The sequence below is a fragment of the Doryrhamphus excisus genome, chromosome 22, assembly GCF_030265055.1.
Source record: "Doryrhamphus excisus isolate RoL2022-K1 chromosome 22, RoL_Dexc_1.0, whole genome shotgun sequence".
NCBI lineage: Eukaryota > Metazoa > Chordata > Actinopteri > Syngnathiformes > Syngnathidae > Doryrhamphus > Doryrhamphus excisus.
The window spans coordinates 6,629,744-6,657,419 of record NC_080487.1 but is presented as its reverse complement, the minus strand read 5'-3'; the positions used below and the strand labels follow the sequence as shown (position 1 = coordinate 6,657,419).

General features: G+C 40.6%; 2 protein-coding genes across 5 annotated transcripts in view; one reads left to right on the top strand and one right to left on the bottom strand.

Moving 5' to 3' along the window:
- LOC131109521 (potassium voltage-gated channel subfamily H member 2-like) overlaps window positions 1-27,676 on the top strand; it is a 49,306-nt gene that overhangs the window by 2,349 nt on the left and 19,281 nt on the right. For 2 of the 4 annotated variants that reach the window (XM_058061646.1, XM_058061642.1), the window contains exons 3-7: window positions 7,175-7,339; window positions 8,744-9,158; window positions 10,620-10,729; window positions 11,520-11,596; window positions 23,027-23,149. In XM_058061646.1, the coding sequence (XP_057917629.1) occupies window positions 7,175-7,339; window positions 8,744-9,158; window positions 10,620-10,729; window positions 11,520-11,596; window positions 23,027-23,149 (890 nt within the window). The remainder of the gene's footprint in view (window positions 1-7,174; window positions 7,340-8,743; window positions 9,159-10,619; window positions 10,730-11,519; window positions 11,597-23,026; window positions 23,150-27,676) is intronic. The other 2 variants (XM_058061644.1, XM_058061645.1) reach the window with 2 other exon arrangements.
- LOC131109520 (uncharacterized) lies at window positions 12,525-17,737 on the bottom strand. The gene is made up of 2 exons (XM_058061641.1): window positions 13,209-17,737; window positions 12,525-12,605 (listed from the first exon to the last, which is right to left on the bottom strand). Exon 1 carries the CDS (start codon window positions 17,662-17,664, stop codon window positions 13,606-13,608), a length of 4,059 nt encoding a protein of 1,352 aa, XP_057917624.1. The 5' UTR covers window positions 17,665-17,737; the 3' UTR covers window positions 12,525-12,605; window positions 13,209-13,605.

The following is a 27,676-nucleotide window of genomic DNA, read 5'->3' as shown; positions in this document are numbered from 1 at the left end:
GCGTATTTGTTTTGCCGTTTAATCCCTTAATTCCCATTGGAGTGAATGCTAGCATGCGGACCATTCCAAGGAGGCGTGGTTAGCATGTCTGTAACAGCACCTAATTAACAGAATTAATTAGTTAATTAATTCTCATTAATTAAAAAAATGGATTAATCTGATTAAAATATTTAATCATTTGACAGCCCAAGTTATTACTTCTGCATTTTTACTATGTACTTGAGATGGCTGATATCATTGGTTGATGCTTTGGCACAGTTATTCAAAGTAATTTATCATTAATAGTGAGTTAATCGATTTGAAAATGGATTAATCTGATTAAAATATTTAATCATTTGACAGCCCTAGTTATTACTTCTGCATTTTTACTATGTACTTGAGATGGCTGATATCATTGGTTGATGCTTTGGCACAGTTATTCAAAGTAATTTATCATTAATAGTGAGTTAATCGATTTGAAAATGGATTAATCTGCTTAAAATATTTAATCATTTGACAGCCCTAGCTATTACTTCTGCATTTTTACTATGTACTTGAGATGGCTGATATCATTGGTTGATGCCTTGGCACAGTTATTCAAAGTAATTTATCATTAATAGTGAGTTAATCGATTTGAAAATGGATTAACCTGATTAAAATATTTAATCATTTGACAGCCCTAGTTATTACTTCTGCATTTTTACTATGTACTTGAGATGGCTGATATCATTGGTTGATGCTTTGGCACAGTTATTCAAAGTAATTTATCATTAATAGTGAGTTAATCGATTTGAAAATGGATTAATCTGATTAAAATATTTAATCATTTGACAGCCCTAGTTATTACTTCTGCATTTTTACTATGTACTTGAGATGGCTGATATCATTGGTTGATGCTTTGGCACAGTTATTCAAAGTAATTTATCATTAATAGTGAGTTAATCGATTTGAAAATGGATTAATCTGATTAAAATATTTAATCATTTGACAGCCCTAGTTATTACTTCTGCATTTTTACTATGTACTTGAGATGGCTGATATCATTGGTTGATGCTTTGGCACAGTTATTCAAAGTAATTTATCATTAATAGTGAGTTAATCGATTTGAAAATGGATTAATCTGATTAAAATATTTAATCATTTGACAGCCCTAGTTATTACTTCTGCATTTTTACTATGTACTTGAGATGGCTGATATCATTGGTTGATGCTTTGGCACAGTTATTCAAAGTAATTTATCATTAATAGTGAGTTAATCGATTTGAAAATGGATTAATCTGCTTAAAATATTTAATCATTTGACAGCCCTAGCTATTACTTCTGCATTTTTACTATGTACTTGAGATGGCTGATATCATTGGTTGATGCTTTGGCACAGTTATTCAAAGTAATTATCCTCACAGAGCAGTGATCGCTAATCTGGTATCACATCACTGGGATTTCATGGTTTCATCCGCAATAGTTTTCTTATTACACCTAAGCAATACCCCATGTGAGTTATTAAAATACAAAAGCCTACTGTGGGGGGGGGGGTGTCATGTTGGCACATTATAAATATGAAAGGAACAAATGACCAAAAGACCGATGAGGCAGATTATAATCTCATAGATCCAACCAGTGAAAGCGGACCACAGTTATTCAACTTTCTTACGGTGTTGAATTTATTGTAGTTTTTTATGAAGCTGATGCCATCAGTATGACACCATTTTTTTGGAATGTTCAGCATAGTCAAAGGCCTGCAGTCACATGCAAAATTGAGATATAATATATATATATATATATATATATATATATATATATATATATATATATATATATATATATATATATATATATATATATATATATGTATATGGCAAAGTACGACGTCAAGCACAGTATGTTTTCACAAGGACACAAAAATGCTACAGTACAGCTGAACAGTGCCATGACAACCAAGAGGCACGGTCACAGGAGTGAAATACATGTTAGTCACTCAATCATTTCTTATGTGCAACCTCATAGGTTAATCATTAAAATCCAAACTGGAACTTAAAAAGTGTAGAAAGTATATGGTGAGGGGTTTTCCTTTTCTGGCACAGCCTATTTATAATGGTGGACATTAATTTTCCTCATAATGTTGCAACATTATTTTGGTAAAATAAAATTACATCACATCTTTTTTTTATATTTTGACTTTATTTCTGTAAAATTACTGCTGATTTGTCCAATTTTGCTGTTTTTTTAATGCACAAGATTAGACACATGCAATCCAGAAAATGATATGTAAACATTACACTTAGGGGGAAAAGTGGGCTAATAAATTGACAATAAAAGCATAAATACTGCAGATTTCAGAAAACAGATGGAATGATACAGCACTCTACTTGAAGCAATGAAGTCTTATTTTAAAATAATAAAAAAAATCCAAAAATTGTTACAACTATAATGATAAAAATGGTATTAAAATAATGGTGATAATAATAACAATAATAATGGTAATAATGATAAAGATTATAACAATAATGATAATAACAATAATAATATTACAATGATAATAATTACAGGGGAAAACAAGACAGTGGCATGAACATGATTATATCTTGCAAAAAGGGGTAGGCATTTATAAGCTTTTGCTTCAGCCTACTCCTTTTGGGCTTGTGATAAGATAGCTGAATACAAATGTAAATAATGGAAAGTTATATTTTGATTGATGTAAGAAATGCACTGTAATGTTTCATATATTTGCCCAAATAAAATAAAAAAAAACTATATATATATATGTATAATTTATCTGAATAAGTTATTTTTTTACTTTTTTATACTGCACTTTGGACACCCCTGATTTAGAATCAACCCCTCCGTCATGGAGTATTAAACTCACGATTAACATTTCATCTCCTGTCATCCACCTTATTGTCTTATTGCTATTTGTATTTTTTTCAACAATTCCCACCTTTATTGCTTTTGCCTGGAGACAAGCGGAAAGGCTCAATGACCAGAGCAGACAATATGGCCGATATGACTGTTCACTCATTTGGCATTCAGGGAGATGGGGTGGGGGCTGACACAGCACAGCAAGTATTGGAAAATGTATTTTCTCTTGTTATAATACACAGAAAAAGGAAAGAAATATGTATTATGTTTCACGTAAAGATTGTGGATGATGGCTAAAATCCCCAAAACGGTGCAGTTCCCCTTAAAGAGGCTACCATAAGGGTATGCAAAGTGCCTCCTGGGGCCATTATCGGTCAAGGGATATTTTTTTTTCTAAATCTAATCTAAGCAAACTGCAACAAAGACTAAAGATTAAAATGGAAAAATAAACATTTTACAGGAATAAAGTCACAACCTTTTTGTTTATAGTGGTTAATGGAATTTCCACGATATAGGATTGTTTTAACTCATTTACTACCTAAGATGTATTTATACATATTTATATACTTTTTTATATACTTTTTATTTGCACACAGCATATTTTGCCTTTTGGAGGAACTAAATTTTAGTAGAATTCCCTTAGTTAGTTTGCTAAAGAGTCCAAAGTCATTCCTGTACTCTAATTGGTTTAAGGACAGTTTTACCTTTTACTTTGGATATGACTTTTTTTTTTTAGCAACAAGAAAAAAATCCAAGGATTAGAATGGATGAATACGTTTAAGTATGCAACATATGGCACCTCACACCTCCAAGCTGCTAACATCATTTCTGAATGAGGCCTGAAACATTGTGATAGAATTTGTGTTTATGTGAGAGTCAGACTGTGGGAAAAATGGAGATTATCTTCTCGGTCCATTCATTAATCTCTAATCCTGTGGGATATCATTTCTTTTTCACTGGGTGTGGCGTTGATGCACTAATGAAAGCTATGATCCTTTTGTCCCACCAGGCCTACCAGTCACCTTCATGTTGAATATAATCAACATCAGTATAAATGCACATATTATACGATTACAGTTGATCAAACTAAATATATTTCAAAGTCTAATTCAATACAGTAATCCCTTGCGACTACTAATACATCATTGTATACACTTTTCATGGTTGAATTTTTATGAAAAGTAGCCAAATATTTGTAAATGAAATGTGTATTTTTAAGCAAAATGTTCCTGAATCGAACATTTTCAACCATAAAAAAGACTAAATGAAGTAAAATACAAATATTGATTGTCAGTAATGTTACTGTAATGTTAGGATGTAGTATTCTACACTGGCCGCTAGATGTCAGTAATGTTACTGTAATGTTAGGATGTAGTATTCTACACTGGTCGCTAGGTGTCAGTAATGTCACTAATATTAGGATGTAGTATTCTACACTGGCCGCTAGGTGTCAGCAATGTTACTGTAATATTAGGATGTAGTATTCTACACTGGTCGCTAGGTGTCAGTAATGTTACTGTAATATTAGGATGTAGTATTCTACACTGGTCGCTAGGTGTCAGTAATGTCACTAATATTAGGATGTAGTGTTCTATACTGGTCGCTAGGTGTCAGTAATGTTACTGTAATATTAGGATGTAGTATTCTACACTGGTCGCTAGGTGTCAGTAATGTCACTAATATTAGGATGTAGTGTTCTATACTGGTCACTAGGTGTCAGTAATGTTACTGTAATGTTAGGTTGTAGTATTCTACACTGATCGCTAGGTGTCAGTAATGTCACTGTAATATCAGGATGTAGTGTTCTATACTGGTCACTAGGTGTCAGTAATGTTACTGTAATGTTAGGATGTAGTATTCTACACTGGTCGCTAGGTGTCAGTAATGTTACTGTAATGTTAGGATGTAGTATTCTACACTGGTCGCTAGGTGTCAGTAATGTTACTCTAATTTTAGAATGTAGTATTCTACACTGGTCTCTAGGTGTCAGTAATGTTACTCTAATTTTAGAATGTAGTATTCTACACTGGTCTCTAGGTGTCAGTAATGTTACTCTAATTTTAGAATGTAGTATTCTACACTGGTCTCTAGGTGTCAGTAATGTTACTGTAATAGAATGTAGTATTCTACACTGGTCTCTAGGTGTCAGTAATGTTACTGTAATAGAATGTAGTATTCTACACTGGTCTCTAGGTGTCAGTAATGTTACTGTAATAGGATGTAGTATCTACACTGATCGCAAGGTGTCAGTAATATTGTTATGTAAGGATGTAGTATTCTACACTGGTCGCTAGGTGTCAGTAATTTTACTGTAATGTTAGGATGTAGTATTCTACACTGGTCTCTAGGTGTCAGTAATGTTACTGTAATAGGATGCAGTATCTACACTGGTCTCTAGGTGTCAGTAATGTTACTGTAATAGAATGTAGTATCTACACTGGTCGCTAGGTGTCAGTAATGTTACTGTAATAGAATGTAGTATCTACACTGGTCGCTAGGTGTCAGTAATGTTACTGTTATAGGATGTAGTATCTACACTGGTCGCTAGGTGTCAGTAATGTTACTGTAATGTTAGGATGTAGTATTCTACACTGGTCGCTAGTAATGTTACTATAATAGGATGTAGTATATAGGTGTCAGTAATACTGTTATGTTAGGATGGAGTATTCTACACCGGTCGCTAGGTGTCTGTAATGTTAGGATGTAGTGTTCTTCACTGGCTGCTAGGTGTCAGTAATGTTACTGTAATGTTAGGATGTAGTATTTACACTGGTCACTAGGTGTCAGTAATGTTAATGTAATGTTAAGATGTAGTATTCTACACTGGTCGCTAGGTGTCAGTAATATTGTAATGTTAGGATGTAGTATTCTACACTGGTCGCTAGGTGTCAGTAATGTCAGGATGTAGTGTTCTATATTAGTTCCTAGGTGTCATTAATGTTACTTTAATGGGATGTAGTATTCTACACTGGTCGCTAGGTATCAGTAATGTTACTGTAATGTTAGGATGTAGTGTTCTACACTGGTCGCTAGGTGTCAGTAATACCCAAAATGTAAATTCTTGCAATTTCTCAACTGGTTTGAAAATGTCGATTGTGTGTGTGTGTGTGCGTGCAGAGATTATAGAAATAAATAGATGATGACATTGAGTGGAGTCATTGTGATATCATTGTGTGGTAGAGTTAGCATGTAGCTACGGTAATCCGTTCTGCAGCAGACATAATGTCACCTTCCATCAGTAACTGCCCTTCACACATTTAGACACACACACACACACGGATAAAAAAAACACTTATTACAGTGACTTAGAAATGAATTTCATGCTCTTAAATCTTACCGTAAATGCTTGATCTAATATCAGATACATGGTCCAGTGGACGGCAATCATGTCATCGTCTTAGCTTAATATTCTCATTTCAACCACGTTGAAAAAAAATAAATGAAGATAAAAATAGGCAATTGGGTCAGAAATGTTCAGTGCTTGGTGTAACGTTCCTATGATTATTGTTTCAGCTAATTATAGCCCGTTTCATAGGTATTGTGGTGTCTAAATGGGATTGTTGTGTTGTCATTTGAAATAGAGTAATTCAGGATTTTACATTTAAATCATAAAGCATTTAAAGTGCAGGTGTCCAAAGTGTGGCACGCAGCTTTTTTTGTTTATTATTGGCCTGGGACACTTTAAAAAATAAAATGAAACAAAAAAAGCAGGGGAACATTATAAATAGGGTTGGGCGATATGGACCTTAGCATATGTCAGGATTTTGTTGGGGAAGAATCGCGATACGGCGATGTAAATAAGAATTCAGTGGTGATTTCAAAAGATTTTCAACAGTTTTTTCCATAGTTTTTAAACTGTTATACATGATCATCATTTGTTACCTTGTCTGCAATACCGTCCTATTTTTACATTGCTTTGTGAACAGAAAGTGAAATGATCATATATTTGTATGTATTAACACATTAAAGCTAAAAGATAGCAGGCATGCCTGGAAATGAACTTGCCTAACACGCACAAGGAGTAATTTAAATGGAACGTGTGCAATGAGTACATACACTGTGTGCTGTGTGCCTGTGATGCTGTGTTGTGGCGACATCTGGTGGACTCATTTACAATTACAGTAAGAACATGGCAATGTCAATTCTTCTTTGTGTGGTCAAGCTGCATCTGCATCACTCCACTCCACTCCACAACTGTGTCTATTTGCTGTGGTTCCCAGAATGTTTTTATGCCACTTATCCTCACTAGTATCGCAGGTATGCTGGAGCCTACCCCAGCTGTCTTTGGGTGATAGGCGGTGTACACCCTGATATATAACCAGTTTGACTTTGTCTGCAGGAGTGTGTTTTCACTGCTTGATAGACGTGGTTCCGGTGAAGAATGAAGACGGTCTGGTCATCATGTTCATTCTTAACTTTGAGCTTCCCACTGACCGCCGGTCCATCAACTGCTCTCCAACCAGAGAACTCAACAGAGTACTGCGAATGCCCCGGCTGACTCTGGGTAAGAAAAGTCCACTCATTACTGTAACAGAACAGCATTGCATAAATGAAGTTCCTTGTCACCATATAACCATTGGCATTTTCATATTAATTATTACAAACCAGGAAAACAATACCTATTTTGTGAAATACACGGTACACAGGTGAGACTCCGCAATCCGGATTTGAGGGTGGATTGTACGCCCCCGGTTGGGAGTTGAAGTATGTTTAGGTCTTATTCATCTGTGAGCTTGACATGCAGTATATGTCAGTATCTGTACCCGACTGTCGTATTGAAAAGCGAAGAAGGCAAGGCGCCTCTACGTTCCTCATCTATGCCCACAAACTTTAGGTCGTGACCCAGTCCCAGACAGTCTGCAGGGTGGCTGGACTCGAGAGATGTGAGGAGTGAGGTGGGCGGTCATCCAGGAAGGGCTCTCAGCCTTAAAGGGGACGTATTATGCTAATTTTAGAACAGCTACACCCCATAACCCACATAGAAAGCATTCTAGATCTTCCAGAATCTGCACCTATTCCAGCTAGATTGCCTTATATTTTCCAAAATGCTCTTTATTGACTTATTCCACCCACAGCCCGCCCCCAGGCATGCACACCTCCCTGTGATTGGTCATACTCCCAAGCATTCCCAAAGACTTTCGGACGACTCCAGAACCCCACTTTCTAATTTAGTCAGTATAGAAGTTGATAATATATATAAAAAAAAACATTGGGAGAGCTACTTCAAAAATGGTCAAAAATGGCAACTGGCTGGAGACCTCTGTATGAACGATCCTGGTCGCTTGACGATCTCGACATCGAATACACGACTGCGGAAAATACGATCTCGGCATCGAATACATGATTGCGAAAAATACGATCTCGATATCAAATACACGACTGCGAAAAATACAAATACAATTTCAAATACAAATACACGTATTTAGCAGGACGACTTGTGTTTAAAAAAAAAAAACTTGGGTTGGCTATTAGCAACTCCAGACATCGACAGCATGCAATGCAGGTAAGACACTGCGTGTATGCACGCTCTATACTGCTACACAGATAACTGATTACTTCACTGATAAAGTGCCACTTCCGGCTTGTGCTTCTGATTCTTCAACATGAACAAGTAACGTTTCTTCGCTTGGGTATCTGCCACTCCAACTACTTCTGCTCGCTTCTTTAGGCAGTTAGTTGTCCTTCAAACCTGAAAAACTATTTCATGGAAACCATTGCGACATGCTAAAATCAGCACAGTGAAACATTGCGAGGGGAGGGCAAGCCTGCAGGTTGTACCCAGGAACGCCCATATAAAGGAAGTCCAGCTCACTGTGACGTCACAGTGACCCCGGGACTCCGAACACTCCACATAGATTGCATATGTTATGGAAAGAATGCTCCAATTCATTCTCATGTGCTTATCTAGCTTGCCGGCAGCGCCTCCGTCTCCTGCTTCAGTCCTTCAGACCGGGGCTGAGTGGGATATCGCAAGACACTGAGCTCGGTGGCCGCCATGCTAACCTTCCTCCCCTGGGACATGAATCAGTGGCGCTGGAAAACCTGCTGTCCTTCCCCGAGAGACAGCAGCTGGACGATGCAGGATCCGGTCTCCTCCTGTGGGGCGATGAAGACTTGAAAGAGGAAGGAAGTTGGCTCAGACGACAAGGGGGAGAGAGGGAAACCTTTGTGTCTGCTCGACGACAAAGTGAGGGCGACCGAAGGAAAAAAGATTGCAAAGTGTTTGGCCTGCTGTGTGATACAAGAGCATTCCCCCGTGCTCCAGCCTCAGCACCACCGACCCTGACAGACCTGTCTCTGGCGTCCTCGTGTGGCTGTACGAGGTAATTTCACTTGCCTTTGTCTGCCTTATCCTTTACATCACCTCCAAAGTCAAACACTGACTTCAACCCAAACTCTAAGCCTCAGAAGTCAAACACAACTCGGACCAGACTGTATATGATGCCACTAGTAGCAAACTCTAGTCTGTTTGCTCTACTGCTACAGTTCGGTTCGGTCAAGTAATGATAATGGTTTTATTTCATTTGAACATGCATCAGATTACAATTGAGTGCATCCCATAATCAGTTCACAGTTCCACATGTCCAAAAGGAGTAGGAAGAAGCAAAGCTTATTAAATCCTACCCCTCCATCTGGTACTTTTACAATCATCATCTGGTACTTTTACATTTGTTCACTTCCTGCTTTCCTAATAGAATTTATTTTTATTTTTATTTTCTACCCCTTATCGTCATGAGGATCGCAATTTTAATTTTAATTTTAATTTTAATTTTAATTTTAATTTTAATTTTAATTTTAATTTTAATTTTAATTTTAATTTTAATTTTAATTTTAATTTTAATTTTAATTTTAATTTTAATTTTAATTTTAATTTTAATTTTAATTTTTTGTCACGTACCAATGTACGAGGTGATATGACCATACAATGACATAATGGGTCCAGAAGGAATAGGAAGAAGCAAAGCTTATTAAATCCTACCCCTCCATCTGGTACTTTTACAATCAGTAACTGTTACATTTGTTCACTTCCTGCTTTCCTAATATAGATTTTTAGTTTTTTTAAATTTTTTAAAAATTTAATTCAATAAAGAGTTCCAGAGGGTGGTGGCAGCGATGGAGAAGGCTCTGTCACCCCAGGTTCAATAACATAATGGGTCATAGTAAGTGTCAATATAGTGATATATATAGCACATCATGACTGGTTCAAGACTCTGTCATGATAAATGACGCCTTTGTTGAATGTTTGGTATTTTTAACCTTCTGGACTTCCATTTTATTCTTTGTTTTTGATCATTTTCACCAAATTTCCGGTTGGGTTTTGCTAACCATCGACTGGTTTCTATCTGTTGATGTTCAAACCCACCGAGCACCCGTTTCATCAGGACACAGCCGTGGTGGTCCTCGATCTACAGCTGGTTGCAAAATCAGGGTTAAATCTAATCCACTTTATATATAGCACATTTTATAAACAGTTTCCAAAGTGCTGCACAGACTAGTAAAAATAAAATACAATAAATAAAGGTACAAAATGAATTTAATTCAAAACTAAAAGATCAAATAAGAAATAAAATAGTAAAATAGTTTAAAAAATTAAAAACAAGAAGCAAAGCAATAAAAGTATAAAAATAAAACAAATAAAAAGAAAGAACTAAAAGACACAGGACCAAATAACTAACTGCATATATTTTATTGATTGTATTTAATTTTCCTATTTATTCATGTATTGATTTTATTGATTGTATTTAATTTTCCTATTTATTCATGTATTGATTTATTTTGGTCAGCAGGTTAGATGGCACATGTGGGAATTTAAAACTTTCCTCTTCAGTGGATGACATCAAGACTAGCCATCATTACTGGGAAAAGAGGCTCCAGTGTCGACACAGCTGTACAGGTGAGAAACCGACTTTGTTTGTCCTTTTCTCCCCAAATCCTTTACAAAGTCAGTTCAGAAAACTGAGGGTGTCTTTTGCTACTTAAATTGCGTTCTTTTTTCATAATATCTTTTTTTGTACAGTTAATATTTTCACTTAGTTGGCTGAAAATTTCAGCAGATTTTTTTTCAATTTCTTGTTGCTGTTTTAATTATTATATTGTATTTTATACATTTTTTTATTTTTATACATTGTATTATATTTTATTATTCTTATTATATTTTATTATTATTATTATTATTTTAACAATTTCTTTTTTCTTGTAAATTTCCTTCTCATAATATTCTTTTTCCTAATGTTTTTTTCTTGAATTTGTCAACTTTATGCTACTAAAATGACATCATTTTACCTGAAGATGTTATTCAAGATATTATTATTTATTCTCCTGAAATTGACTTGACTTTCTTAACAATTTGACTTTTGACTGTAGAGATTTCCATGTTGTTGTTGTTTGGGTTTTTTTTTTTTGTTGTTGTAATTTTCTTGTTAAATAATATTTTGACAATGTGCCACGGGCCTCAAATGACCCCAGGGCTGCACTTTGGACAATGATATCTAAAACCTGGGCCATTTTGTTCAAAAAAGATGCATAGGAGCAAAAGGAGAGCCATTGATGGTAAATGTTCATGTGAATTTTTGATATTTCCATATTCTTCGTCAGGGGAGTTTTAGGGGTAGGAATACTTTACATTTTGAACACTGGCCACGTCCTATCACGACTACTCTCTATTAATTTCTCCTTTTTTATAGCTGGAATAACAACCAGTAGAAAGAGTAGTGCACCCGCTGGGATATCAAACACTGACATATGGAGGACCAACAGTCAGGTAACATTACATCACTGATATACATACGTCCGTAGTTGGAGCATAGAGAACCTGCTTATGTTTTTTTTAATTATTATTAGAGTCCTCTCGACAAGAAATAACACCCCTACAGTCACTCCTATTACCCAATAAAGTAGCCAAATTAAGAGTAAATAAGCCATTTAAGACACTTTTTTGAGACTTGTGATGTGTGTGTTACTATAAATGTGTTCCCTAATGTGTTTTTATTGCAGATTTTGTTAAGGGATTTTTGTGTTTGTTGTGAGATTCAAACTGCAATAGAAGTATTTGGTGCTGCAAACAAATCTAGTGACCAGTGGCGAATACTACATACAGTATCATCCTAACGTGCTTTATCTGTATATACTAAGGGTGTGGAAAATAATCGATATTAATCAATACATTGATGCCCATGCGCGTGATGCGAGTGCATTGGCTCATTCACCTAGTATGGATGTAATTTACGGGTGAAATCTAGATTCATCGCAATGCGTTTGTGGGTATCGGTAAAATCCGATTCAAGCGCCGTTTTATTAATGTTCAACTTCACCCCATATGCTGTTCCCCAGGCGCCATGAATGCACCATCATTATTTGGCCTTTAGTATTGAATATGGACGGAAGCCGTGAGGCACATACAACTACCGTAATTTCCGGACTATAGAGCGCACCTGATTATAAGCCTCACCCACTACATTTTTAGAGGAAAACCGATTTTGTACATACACAAGCCGCACCTGTATATAAGCCGCATGTGCCCACATTAAAACATGTTGTCAAGTTCCTTCTAGCCTTGCGCATCCCCTGAACTTGAAAAGGGGGGTCCGAGTAGCCACACTGAGGAAAGACTGGATCCACTCGATGCTTTTGCTGTTTTGGGTTTTATTTAGTGTGGCACAAGTCTTGTTGTGACAATGTACAGCACAGTACAGCACAGCGTAGTGTAGCTCAGCAGTGTTGTAGCACATAGCACATAGCATGCATAGTGCGTGGCACGCATAGGTGAAAACCTTCAAATAAAAAAAAAAGGGGAAAGTATAAGTATACACAATATACACATTCCTAAACATATATAATATGCACAATAATATACATATGCAAGTATTTATATAAGATATAAATCATGTTGTTCAGCAGTATATTAACCATTAAACATTTTAACAACGGTTGGAAATAATCTTGTCCCCTTAACCTGCATTTATTAACTTATTCTTTACTTCATTTCTTTCTTAATTATTTCGTTATTTTATTTGATCTATTTATTAAACTATTTGCATTGCGCCTCTCTTGTCAACTAACTAAAATTATTACTATAAAGGCTTCAAATAATATAAGCACACTGTAAAGAAATGAGCATAGCGCGTTCTTTCGAAGCCCAAAGCTCGCTGATCAGCTCAATTGGTGCCAATTAAATGAACCACCGCGAGCCGCCGTGTGCACCTACACGACACAGGCGATCGACGGTGTTCCAGATCCCACTTTCTAACTAATTGTACCGTGTTAACTTTTAATCCAGTAACGATAACTAAAATGAGGCGCGCGTCACCGGCGGCTGTCTCATCCAAAAAAAAAAGCGTCAATCCACAGCGCTAATATTAAAAGGAATTTCTTACCGGCTGCCTCTTCAGTGTTGTATAGCTCCAGTTTGCGCAAGGTTTGGGGTGCAGTTCTGACTACCTTCTCGATACCACTTGTCTGCAGCCTTACCTGCTGAGAAAGGAAGTGCCCTAATGCAGACGCCCAGGTGCGCTTAAAACTGATTCCCACTTCCGGTTTAGATTTTCCCCACCTGATCTCCCTTGTTTAATTCAGTAAAATAAGGTGCTAATTGCAACGAAAATTTATTATTCCCTTAATGAGGGCTATGAAAAGTATTTTTTATTTTTATTTATCTTTTTATTTATTTTTTTCTTGTCTGCCTTATCTAAATTATTTTGGACAAGGGTTTGACTTGACACCTCCCACTCGATCTACCCAAGGGACATCGGGGAGATCGCCAGTTTTTTGAAGTCAAACATTTAGCTGCGGGTCAGTTGGAATAGTCTGTTCCTCCACAGGTAGTATCACCACCAGTCGCCTGACATCCCGATGAAGAATGGTGCTGTGCATCTTCTCTCTCGGTCCGTCGCAGGTCGGGTGGGTTCTCTTGGCCTTTACGAGGGGAACACAGTAGCTTGGGAAGACCTTCACATCCACGTCTCTGACAATGCCTTTGTCATCTGGATTTGTGCTTACAACTCTGCCCAGCTTGAATTGTCCTCTCAACGCATTTTGGTCAGCAATCCATACGATGTCTCCAATTTTGACGTTTCTTTGAGTGGTGTGCCACTTACTCCTTATGAATAGGTTGGGGCCTGCTAATTGGCTCCAGCTTCTCCAGAATTTGTTGACCTCCGATTGCATTACTTGGAGTCTTTTGTACGGGTAATTGGAAAAGTCGAATGATTTCAGGTCCCCGCTCTGCGATGCTCGGCCAAGAAGAAGACTGTTTGGTGAAACATACCGGACACAATCCTCTCGACTCTGAACTCTTGCATCGATGGGGCGGTCATTCACCAGGTTGGCCGCCAACTGAAGTACTGTCTGGAACTCACTATAGGTGAACATAGAATCTCCACAGACATTCTGGAGTGCTCTCTTGAGGGTACGCACGGCAGCTTCTGCAGCACCGTTCCGATGAGGGGAGTCTGCAGGGTGGATTTTCCACATCCACTCTGTCCCATTCTTGGCTGCCGTCTCTTCCAGACCTTCTCTGTTCTGGCTTCCCAAGAATTTATATAAATCTTCCAGGACAGGTTTTGCTCCTATAAAATTCGTGCCTGGGTCAGACCAGATCTTTGATGGATGCCCTCTGATTGCAGTGAACCGTTGGTAGGCCAAAAGGAAGCTTTCACTGGATAAGCTGTTGACCAACTCTGCATGAACGGCTCTGCTTGCCATGCAGCAAAATATAGCACCCCAGACTTTTAGGCTTACCCTCCTCTTGACGTCGTCCCTAACATGGTAGGGTCCAAAGAGGTCTACGGTCGTAAATTGGAATGGTGCAGCAGGCTCTGTCCGCTCAGGTGGCAAGTCTCCCATCACTTGTTGGCATCTTACCGCCTTTGCTTTTCTACAAAGAACGCAGCCGTCAACAACCTTCTGGGCTATTCTCCTTCCCTTGACAATCCATGCCTTCCGTCTCATTTTTAGCAGGGTACCAGCTACGCCTTCATGACCTTCACCGTGGGCTTCCCGAGCAAGTAATGTGGACACCCATGCTCCATACGGCAGGAGGGGTACAGCACTTTTGTCTTCTTTGAAGATCTGCACACGTCCGCCACAGAGCAGCAACCCAGTGTCTGCGTCTTTGTAGACCACTAACCTGTTGGTAGTAGTATCCGGGAAGGTAGCGCCCTCTTGTGCCGCAAGGAATACGTCTCTTAGGGCATCCTCTCGCTCTTTCGCAGAGATGACGCCTGTTGAGGGGATTGCCTCCCACTTTGGACTGCCTGCTGCTGGATTCTGTCCTCTGAACCTCTTAGCGGCCCTCCACATCCATGCAACTGTTTTTACTAGTCGGGTCAAACTGCTGAATCGCTTGATTTCCACTAACTGGATTGACGCTGGCGCAGGTGGTCTTGAGTGACTGGTGGTTTCCTTCCTTTGGGTTGGTTCTTGCGCCTGCTTCTCTTCTCTACTGGATCTTGTTATCGCAGCGAATGCCTTCCTTTGCATCTTTTGGATGTTTTCTCTGGCAGTTGAGGCCAGATCTTTTGCAGTTTTTGTTGGCCATTCGTTGACCGGTAGGCTGAGAAACCTTGGCCCGTTCTGCCATCTTGAGTCTTTGTCCAGGTCTTCTGGGCCGGCACCTCTGGTGATTATGTCGGCAATGTTTTGTGAGCCCGGAATCCACCACCAATCTTGGATCTGCGTCGTGTTTTGAATTTCTCCAATCCTGTTGGCAAAGAATGTTTGGTAGCCGTAGCTTTCCCTCTGTATTGCTCCAAGGACAGTTTGGCTGTCAACCAAATGGTACCACCTTCCGACCTCAACCTTGCTGCGCCGTTCAAAGTATTTTTTCAGGCGTGAGGCGAATACAGCCCCACATACCTCTGCCTTTACAGCGTCCCCTTTGTGGTCCAGGGGAGTTAATTTGGCCTTGGACTCCACTAGTCTAATGATTGGACAATGCCTGGCCTCCCACCTTAGGTAGAGTACTGCTCCGTAAGTGTGCTCACTGCCATCAGAGAATGTAATTGCCAGTGGTTTCCCAGACACGCCGGGGGGAGTTAGTGCTCTGGGGAATTTGATCCTGTTGAGTCTTGAATATTCTTCAAAGAGATGGACTGCGTCTTGTCTGAGACAATCTGAGAGTGCCAGGTCCCATGTCAGCTTGACGGGGCAACTGTCATTTTTTGCCTCTTGGAATGCCCTCCGTACAAGAATGGCACCTTTCTGTTTAGCCGGCGTGACTAGGCCCAGTGGGTCATATAAGCTCGACACCTGGCTGAGCAGCTCTCTTCTGGTCAGAGGGTTTGGTGTCTCAGCTTTAATTTGCTCGGGGAGAAGGTCTTGGCCGAGTCTCATTTTTCTCCTCCTCTTTGAAAAGTTGATGCCCATCATCACGTGCAGTTCGTCTTCCTCCACCAGGTAGCCCAACCCAAGTGCCTTGTTGTCGTCGTCTCGCATCTGATTTGGCAACACCAAGGTCTCCACAGTGCTCGCCTCTGTGCCAGCATGGATGTCCTTCCTCCCACTTTGACCCGAGAAGGCCCAAGGCTTCAGCTCAAATCCTCCTGCTTTTAAGATCTTCTGCACATTGGCCGTGATGGCTCCCAGCTGTTCGGGGTCGTTATGAGAGGTGAGAATGTCGTCAACATAGCTGTCTTTGTGGATTACCTGCTGCTCCTCTTTGAGGTGCGCGAAAGGGGGAAGGTTGGCAGTTTCACGCATTGCTAGTTGCGCGATACACCCAGCTGGTTTGTCGCCTATGTTCACTCGGGTGATTGCGTATTCCTTGAGTTCCTCCTTTTCAGAGTCACGCCAAAGGAATCGATGTAGGTGTACTTCCTGGTCCTCCAACCAGACGGAGTTATACATCTTTTTAACGTCTCCGAGAGCAGCATAGGCTCCACACCTGAATCTGAGGAGGACAGCACGGATTTGGTTTAGAACGTCTGGGCCTTTCATCAGCAGGTCATTTAGGCTCCTGCCCCTAAATTTCTGACTGCTGTTCCAGACGAGTCTTACCGGGGTTGTTACCGAGTGGGGGTTTGGTGCAACGAGATGGCTTACATACCAGATGGGCCCAGTCCAAGTGAGGATCTCTTCCCTGGTCAACTCCATCGCAGCTTTGCGGGCGACCATCTCATGCACTTGTTCAGCATACGCAGCCTTCCATTCTGGTTCTTTTGCCAATTGTTTCTCTGTTCGGAGAAAGGTGGCCTCAACAGCGCTCTTGTTGTTCGGTAAGGAGGCTGGGTCTTCCAACCAAGGATATTTGGCATGCCAGTGGGGTTCCTTGCTGTGGTCATCCCCTGTGATGTAGGTGAGGCCTGCTTTCACAAATTCCAGTTCCCTTTCCTCCGCAAGAGTCATTTCTTTGCCACCTGGTTGGCAGTTTCCACAGCGGCAGCCTCCACACTTCGGTTCACAAGCTGCACCAATGCTGTCCCACTTCCACCAGTTTAGGAAATCTCGTTTACTTGTTAAACTTCTTGACATCTTCTGGCTTAGCAGAGATTCTCTATGGGGCCCTCCAACGAGCTCCTCGTACTTCATGGCGGCTGCCCTCATCGACCGCGCGAAATGTGTCTTGGACATGTGGGTAGCGACGTGAATGTCTTCAAAGAGTTCTGGATGAGTTCCCCCAACTGTCTTTCCGAGAGGTCCATCCCACAATACAAGGTCTCCCACAGCTCTGACTTGTTGCGGTGCTAGTGAACCCTCTCGGTGACTTATAAGGAGGTTTACTTCTTTGGGTCTCCTCAATTCTTCGAGTGAGGTGTCTGGGAAGAACTTTTGCAGTTGTTTGGGGGTTGCTGTTTTATGAACATCAGCAATCGTGTCCAAACCGTAGCAAACCATCTGGTGTGCTTTGACCGTGCCTCTTGAGGTGTTGACCCTGATTTTTAGGAGGTATCTTTTTGTTTCGACATGAATTTTCATTCCTCCAACGCCATGCACAACAAGGGTGATGACCTCGCTTCGGAGGTTTAGTTGACTGGCAGCTCTGTGAGTTATGTAGTTGGTGTCTGAGGCAAGATCGATAAGCGTTCCAATTGACTGTCCCGCATTTGCGGTGACTTCAAGGAGCATCATTAACACTGGGAGCTCTCGCAAACCACAATCCGTCAGAAGAGTAGGTGTATATTTAAGAGTACTAAGGGCCTTGGATGTGCTGTTGGAAAAGACATCCCTGCACTGCTTTGCCAGGTCAGGGGAAAGTTTCTTGAGGAATGCCTCTTGTTCTTCCGTGCTTCTCTTTCTGCCTTTTCCGTCTACAGGACCGACATTACTTTTCTGATGTACAGAGGCTCTCTTCACTTCTGCATTCGGGCAAAGGTAGTAATGGTGTTCTGCTGCGTGTTGATTCCTGCAGTCTTGGTTTCTGCATAGGAATCCAGACTTGCAATCTGAGGGGTCGTTATGAACTTCAAGGCACTTCCTGCATGCACCAAGCCTTTGCACTGCCCCTTTCTTCTCCGGTAGTTTGAGGGATCTGAATTGCTTACAGAAGTACAGCTTTCTTCTGTGCTTGCTATCCCCACAGACTATACAGCCGACCTGGTCATCACCTGCTTTGGTCAGTCTTGTTCTGGCATATCTTTGCTCTGATCTGGGGTCTCTTTTGTGAGGCTCCTCCTCCCTTAGCAACTCCAGTTGCTCATATATAGACTCCTGTGCCTTTAGGAATGCCAACAGACAGTCAAATCTTCTTGCCGGAGTTACACCATTCCCTCCATCAGCTGCGTGCACCAGCCACTCTTTCTTAAGCAGTTCCGGAAGTTTACTTTCAATTGACTTTGTTACAAGGGGATTCTTGATTGCGCCTGTGTCTCCAAGGTCGATCAAGTCCTGCAGTGCTTTCTCCACTGCCTGAATCAACTCGACAATTTTCCGTGGTTGGTTTCCTCTAACGGCTGGCATTTTTTGCAACTCCTCAACAATTTCGATGGCAATAGCTGCTCTGTTGCCGAAGCGGTTCTCTAGCACACGGAAAATGTCTTCTGCCGTATTGTATGAAGTGAGGCGAAGGTCTCTGGTAATTTTGTCATCAAGGCTGTCCAGTAATTGCACCTTTTTGACTTCTTTTGAGCCCAGTGGTTCCCCTTGGCTTTGAAGGGCTTCCCAATCTTTTCTCCACCCGGTGAAATCACGTTTGTTACCTGAGAATTTGGGAAGGGCTATCGGCTTCAATCTGATTGCCTGCATGGGGTAACTGGGGCTGTAGGGTTCTTGTGGCCTCTCTGCATCTTCTTCGCATTTAGCTTGGATGAAGTCTGCCTTCCTGGAGATGAGCTTTGGGACCTGGAGCTCCAGCGCCTTTAGCTGGTTTTGGAGATCCCTCACGTTTTCCGGTGGGATCCAACGCTTCCATTGACCATAGGCTTCTTTTGACAACCTCACCAACTGTTGAAGATGACTGAGCATGTAGTCATATGTTTCAAGTTTAGCGCTTGGTTTCACGGCAGCAACACGCTCATACTCTGCTTCCGCCACTTGAAAGGCTGTGGACAATTCATCACATCCAAAGGTTGACCAAAGAGTCGTTCGGATCAGGCGTCTGACTTCCTTGAGTTTTGCCTCACATTCACTTGCAGTCTTTTCTAGGTCGGCTTTTTGCTGTTCGGGTAATGATACTTCCTCATCTGTCCCTAGCTCCGCCTCCAGTTCTGCAATCAGTCCGGCCTCCATGTTGTCATTTGCCTCCAGGACCCTCTCAGCCTCTTGTGTGATCTTGTCAAAATAGCACTTTAGCTCTTCTTCTGACATGTCTCCAAAGCTTCGTGTAATGTTGTTAAAGAGTCGTGTAAATGCTCTCTTTGCCGTTGTCCTGTCCACTTTAAGTTGCTCCATAGTCTTGGTAGTGACCTGATCAGCCATTTTGATCTTCCGTCCAATTTATTTATTTGTTCTTGACGCAGTGATGATTCCCTTGTTGCCTGATCTTTCCACACACAGGTCAAGCACTCCTGGTTTTTCCAGCTCACTGAAGAGGCAGCCGGTTTTCACTGTCAAGTTCCTTCTAGCCTTGCGCATCCCCTGAACTTGAAAAGGGGGGTCCGAGTAGCCACACTGAGGAAAGACTGGATCCACTCGATGCTTTTGCTGTTTTGGGTTTTATTTAGTGAGGCACAAGTCTTGTTGTGACAATGTACAGCACAGTACAGCACAGCGTAGTGTAGCTCAGCAGTGTTGTAGCACATAGCACATAGCATGCATAGTGCGTGGCACGCATAGGTGAAAACCTTCAAATAAAAAAAAAAGAAGGGGAAAGTATAAGTATACACAATATACACATTCCTAAACATATATAATATGCACAATAATATACATATGCAAGTATTTATATAAGATATAAATCATGTTGTTCAGCAGTATATTAACCATTAAACATTTTAACAACGGTTGGAAATAATCTTGTCCCCTTAACCTGCATTTATTAACTTATTCTTTACTTCATTTCTTTCTTAATTATTTCGTTATTTTATTTGATCTATTTATTAAACTATTTGCATTGCGCCTCTCTTGTCAACTAACTAAAATTATTACTATAAAGGCTTCAAATAATATAAGCACACTGTAAAGAAATGAGCATAGCGCGTTCTTTCGAAGCCCAAAGCTCGCTGATCAGCTCAATTGGTGCCAATTAAATGAACCACCGCGAGCCGCCGTGTGCACCTACACGACACAGGCGATCGACGGTGTTCCAGATCCCACTTTCTAACTAATTGTACCGTGTTAACTTTTAATCCAGTAACGATAACTAAAATGAGGCGCGCGTCACCGGCGGCTGTCTCATCCAAAAAAAAAAGCGTCAAACCACAGCGCTAATATTAAAAGGAATTTCTTACCGGCTGCCTCTTCAGTGTTGTATAGCTCCAGTTTGCGCAAGGTTTGGGGTGCAGTTCTGACTACCTTCTCGATACCACTTGTCTGCAGCCTTACCTGCTGAGAAAGGAAGTGCCCTAATGCAGACGCCCAGGTGCGCTTAAAACTGATTCCCACTTCCGGTTTAGATTTTCCCCACCTGATCTCCCTTGTTTAATTCAGTAAAATAAGGTGCTAATTGCAACGAAAATTTATTATTCCCTTAATGAGGGCTATGAAAAGTATTTTTTATTTTTATTTATCTTTTTATTTATTTTTTTCCTGTCTGCCTTATCTAAATTATTTTGGACAAGGGTTTGACTTGACACATGTAAACATATTTATAAAGAAAGACGGTACACAGAGAGAGTTTTCAAAGTTTTAATAATATAACTTAACAATAATAATAATATAACTTTCTTCACAAACGGTAGCAACATGGTAACAACACGCTAGCAACACAATAGCAACACAGTTTTACATTGCTCCAGTTCTTCCCGCTGCCGTTTCCAGCGTCTCACCATCGATTCGTTTATGCCAAGTTTACGTGCAGCAGCTCTGTTTCCTTCTTTATCGGACAGCTCGATTGCTTTTAGCTTGAAAGCTGCGTCATATGCCTTTCTTTTTGCATTTTCCATGATGAGGGTATGTTCACGCTAATTTAATTTATGCACAAGACAATAAGTTGCAGTCTTCCTCGACGCATATATTCCACCGGTCTTAATCTTACCTTTTCTACTTGAGAGCCCCTGGCGGCCGTTAGAAAAATTACATAAATTGTCCGCATCACTGAATAAGCCGCAGGGTTGAAAGTTTGGGGAAAGAAGTAGCGGCTTATAGTCCGGAATTTACAGTACTAGTAAAACAGCATGGACGTTCGTAGCAAGCAGCAGCGAGGAAGTTTCTATATTTAACCCCCCACCCCCACCCCCCCGCAACGTTTAAATGGTACGGCGGAAAGCTCGACAAAACGTCCGTCATTTGCAAAGAACACCGCGTTAAGAAGCCGTACAACAGCAGCACGACAAACCCCCTTAAAAAGGGGACACCACAACACGGAAAAGTCTACCGCCGCCTCCCCGTCTAGTTCCTAGTTGGACACCGGGGGAAAAACCAAGCAAATCGGGTCAGAACAAGTGGATCTTCCGCTTCTTCCTGAATTGTGAAACAATTTTAAAAGGGTAGAAGTTGTTTTCCACTTTCTGCTCCTCACTACTGTATTAGCCTAGCTGCTAGTGCATTCATATTAGCTGACAGGAATATAAACAAACATTGATTGCATTAACGTTGTTGTTGCTGTACTGTAATTTTTTACAGCAGTAATTATTGTTGAATTGTTTGACTCCACCACTGAACCACTGCTATTGGAATTGCATAGCTGATGTGAAAGGAAAGGTTTTTTTTTTTGTTGTTTTTTTTTGTCCCATCCAGCCATTGGGGCAGATAGTATTGTTGGTCTAAATGCCCTTACATGCTAAACAGATTTGCTCTGTGTCAGGAAAGGTGTAACCTACAACTTTCCTGTACCATGGAATTTTATTTGCCGTTATTTGATGTTTTTGTTATGCGCATTTGGAGCGACCGGACCAGAGCAAGAAGAAACACAGAAAAGAAGAAGAGAAACTGGGGTGGGGGGGTGAGACAGTAGAGAGAGAGACATAAAAACAGCAGCAACAACAATTCCCATAACAACAACAGTGACAAACGGGACTGCATCAGTTAAATGTCAATGATGGCTAAGGGTCACAATGGAGATGATATCACTGAAATGAAACAGTCCAACTTACCAGTAGCAATAGTAACAATGAAGACATGAACCGTGATCGTAAACACAATTACAGCCATACAGTTATTAAAATCTCACTGCTTGATATCATTATTACTGTAGGAAAGTTGTTTTTGAAAAGTTGTTGCTGTTTTAAGATGGCAAAAAAAATCAAGAAGTGGTGCATAGTAAAAAAGACAAACAGTACTTTAGTTGAATTTACTGCCAAGTGCCTAGAAGGAATAAAGCCAAATCCTTTTTGTAGGACCATACTGAATTCCAGTTTTTCCCTTTGCTTATTTGTATCATGTTGAATTGCATCATATCGCAAGAAATTGCACCATATTGTATCAGATTGCATTGATTTGACTCAATGATTATCGCATCGTATCGCCAGAAAATTCCATATATGGTTAAAGTATCGTATCGCTGGCAGTGCATTGAGATGTGTATCGAATCATCCTCAGTGCTGAGATTCACACCCCTAGTATATTCAGCATTATCTCGTCCTTTTATGTTATATCTGGCTAGCCCGTTTTTGCAGTGAATTAATTTTTTGTTTTCCTGCTTCCATTTTGTACACGCATGCAGCAGATGACCCACAGTTTACGAGACAAAAAGGCAGACGCTTTTGTGGCGCTTCCTCCGGGTGAAATCAGACCTCCGTGCAAACTGATGGGCAGAACCCACCTTGTGACTGAGAAAGTGACCCAGGTAAGTCGGAACACTTGTCACTCAGCTCTCCAAAATCTGCCTAGGGGATCATTTGTGGCTTGCAGCACATATAATACCATCAAAATAAGAGTTTTTGGTATGTGGCTCTCAATGGGGAAAAAAGTTGGGGCACCCCTGCCTTACATGGACATTAGTAAAAGTATCTCTCACAAGAAAAAAAACCTTGGTGAGCTCTAATATAGCCAGTAGTACATTTAAACATTTACACTGCATGTATATCCCTATGGATATCGGCCCATGTCACTCATTAATGCATAAAACCCTGATGGGAACATCTCTAGTTCCAGGATTAAACAGTTCAACCCGGATTATCATGACTAGTGCGTACCGGGCGGATACGTACCATCATACACCACGTTGATGGAGATGCTACACAGTTAAACAAGCGCTTGTTACTACAGGCATATTTCAGTATATCAGTATAAACGTTATACACTTTAAAATGAATCTCAAAGCCGTTTTCACCTGAAAATGTTTTTTTTCCATGAAGCTACATTAGAGAATACACTTTTGTGTACCATAATTTGATGTTATGATAGTGAAAGCCATTGGGAGAAGGTCAGTGCTTTTCTTTTTCTTTTAAAGAAATTGCAGAAATTCACTGATCATGGTCGATTCTGATCCAATGAATTGCGATAAATGAGGGAATATTATATAAATACATTAATTCATTCATTCATTCATTTTCTACCGCTTATCCTCACGAGGGTCGCAGGGGTGCTGGAGCCTATCCCAGGCACGGTACACCCTGGACTGGTGGTCAGCCAATCACAGGGCACAAATAGACAAACAACCATTCACACTCACATTCATACCTATGGACAATTTGGAGTCTGCAATTAACCTAGCATATTTTTGGAATGTGGGAGGAAACCGGAGTACCGGGAGAAAAATGTCTAAATGAGGTACAATACAAATATAAGACATTCACAAGAGGCATTCAAGGACATTGTGATGATACAGTATGGAGTATCACTGTCATGTTGTGTCAGACACACAAGCACCAGACTTGATCGCCGGAACAACTGGCTTTTATTGCAGGTTTCTTATGACAGGAACAACAACTCTGATCCCCCTACGTCACTTCCTGTCCGTCCCCACTCAGCTGCCCTAGCATGGGAGCACATTTACAGAAAAGTGTCTTATTTTTCTCTTATTATGTATAGTACACTGATTCATATGAGTGGAAAGGTGCTATTTTCTGTTTATAAATAAGGAATCCTACTTTACGGCAATTGACTTATTATGGGACTTATCGGGTCTGTTTGCAGCATGTTTTTGGAATGTGGGAGGAAACCGGAGTACCCAGAGAAAACCCACACACGTGTACACCCTGGACTGGTGGCCAGCCAATCACAGGGCACATATAGACAAACAACCATTCACACTCACATTCATACCTATGGACAATTTGGAGTGGCCAATTAACCTAGCATGTTTTTGGAATGTGGGAGGAAACCGGAGTACCCGGAGAAAACCCACGCATGCACGGGGAGAACATGCAAACTCCACACAATAGATGGCTGAGGGTGGAATTGAACTCGGGTCTGCACGCTAACCACTTGACCACCATGCAGCCCTGTATAAATACATATATAGAAAAAAAAACGTGTTGCTTCTGGGGAGGGGAGACTTCCTTTGGGATGGAGTATATTTCCTAAAACCAGCCCAGAGACTACATGCTATCGGATATATCTTTGTAGGTACTGTAGTTGAATTGGGAGAAACACGTTTTATTTTTCCTTCTTGAAAATGCATGACTGGCTCAGCGATCCAAGAGAGAGAGAGAGAGAGAGAAAGGGGGGAGAAAAAGCAGTGAAGGAACACCTCAGCTCAGGCAGTCTTCCTACAAGCACAGGAAGCTCTGCAATCTGCTGCCATTGGACAAGGTTTACTTTTACAACAAACTTTTAATGGATAAAGATCAAGTACTTTTTTGGATTTTATTGTACTTTTTTATCAAAGCATCTTTCTTCAAATGCTGACTCTGCTACTTTGGTTGTTTTGGACACTGCTGAATGGGAAGTTGTTTCTAGTTTCTAGTTAATTTCTCGTTAATCCTGTATTTTGTGTAGCGCTAACCCTAGAAATGGAAGCATCTTCCATTCATGGATTACAGTGATTGAAAAGAATAGTGAAAGTAGAGTCGTTAAGAAGCTAATGAAGAACCGTTCACATCTTTGGGAACAAGTGTGAAGGGTGAAAGCACCATCAAACATTTGACTGCTGGGACAAACGGACTTGATTAAGAAATCTTGCTGCGTGTGCGGTACCATGTCATCGCTCAGAGATGGAAATATGCCTCAGGACTGCATGGGAAGTTTGGGAACTGAGCGTAAAAACACCCGAGTAAATAGAGTTGTCCGAATATCCTCCATCGTCGCTCATGAGGTAAGTACATCAGCAGAAAAGCAGTATCCATAATATATAATATAATATATTATATATTATATAATATCATTGTCAGTTTTGCTGTGATTTGCAACACAATCAATAGCCACGTTTACATGAGGAGTTTTTTGGAATCTTTCCAAATGATTTTTCCGAAAGCAATGGTATACATGGAAAGGAATATTCCAATCACGTGTCTACATGCGCCGCTATAATCAACCAGAATAGTCAATGGGGCATGCCCAGTAAAATGTAAACACCAACATCATGTGATACCGACTTTCTCGAGTTTTTCTTCCACTTGTTGGAATAACTCCTTATTACCAGTTTTTCCTTCGTCCAGTCTTGAAATTTAGTTTGAATCCAAAACAAACTTCCCACAGCATTCCAGTGCCGATTGCTCGCCTCTATTTTTTTAAATCGAAGAACATTTCGAGCTGCGTTTTACGTCATATCTCAGCATTTGCTGAAAGAACGCACCCGAAGAACAGGAAAAGATAAATTCAATTCAATCTTGCTAATATTTTATAATTAAGCTTGCCACATGTTTTATATAGATATGTATTTTCTTTTTTAATAAAACTGGACTTGTGAATGGCGTATAGAAGGGTTTAGATTCTGTTCCACAGATGGCGCTAATGCACACGAAAGCTGCTTGCCAACTGCCAATAAACAACAGAAGAAGAAAAACGAACGCAGTCTGACAACTTTCCGATTGAGAGGGTACAAGATACCTCAATCGGATTGGGAAAAGGAATATTCCACCCCTGTGAATCCGATTATATATTCATTCGGATTGGCACTTTTCTTTGGGAATGAGGTATATATAAAGGTTACATTCTTTCCGTTTGAGCAAATAACCCGAATGGAATTGGAATATTTGGGTCCATGTAAACGTGGCTATTGAGAATGTGTGATAGCTGTTTGTGTCAATTAGGAGCATCATATAAGACTAAACACACTTCGAGGTCAGGGGTCACCAACACGGGCCCCCTGCCGTAGTTTGCCCACCTCTGCCCTAGCATTTACAATTGCTGTGTGTGCGTGTGTGCGCGCACGTTTTCAAACCTTTGTTTGTCCTTGATTGTATGGTTGAGGTGCCAATGATGTATAGCGCAGTCCCCTTATTGGGGACCCTTATGTCAGATCCCAGCTGAATTCTATGATGAATTACACCATTCACAGCTCCTGCCCCAAGGTCCACTTACACACGTATGGATATTTATGTTTGAATCCCAGTATAGCACATGGCCCAGTTTTCCTGGTGTGAAGTCATGTGTGTGTGTGTGTGTATTCATTTATAATAACTAATGAATTCCCCCGTTTTGTTGTGTCAAGAGTCACACCTAAAAAATACCCAGAAGGGCCACTTTCTCAAGTCACATGTGCCGTTAATAAGTAAACTAACTTTTCATATAAACAGAGGAAAACAGCAAGTAATTGAGGAGCCTATAAACATATACTTTTAACTCATCCCAACAGGAAGTCAGCAAAACAAACTGCTCCCTCACTTACGGTGCAACCAAAAGTAATACTAGTAGCATGCAATGCAACTGCACCACATAATAATAAGGGCGTGTACACTAGCATACTTGAAAAACAATACTCTTTTTACTTGTTCATAACCCACAAGGTATGCTAGGTAACTCGCTGTACTCATTCATTCATTCATTTTCTACCACTTGTCCTCACGAGGGTCGCGGGGGGTGCTGGAGCCAATCCCAGCTGTCTTCGGGCGAGAGGCGGGGTACACCCTGGACTGGTCGTCAGCCAATCACAGGGCACATATAGACAAACAACCATTCACACTCACATTCATACCTATGGACAATTTGGAGTCGCATGTTTTTGGAGTGTGGGAGGAAACCGGAGTACCCGGAGAAAACCCACGCACGCACGAGGAGAACATGCAAACTCCACACAGAGATGCCCGAGGGTGGAATTGAACCCTGGTCTCCTAGCTGTGAGGTCTGCACGCTAACCACTAGACCGCCGTGCCGCCATAAACATTAATCAAACGTAATATTTTTTTCTGGGTGCATGATACCATACAGCATCCATATCAAACTTGCGCGGGCCGCACTAACATTAAACTTTCATATCAAGGCGGGGGCC

Bases quoted from the DNA above. Each gene is read 5' to 3' on its own strand.
- LOC131109520 (XM_058061641.1), bottom strand. From the start codon at position 17,664: ATGGTTTGCTACGGTTTGGACACGATTGCTGATGTTCATAAAACAGCA.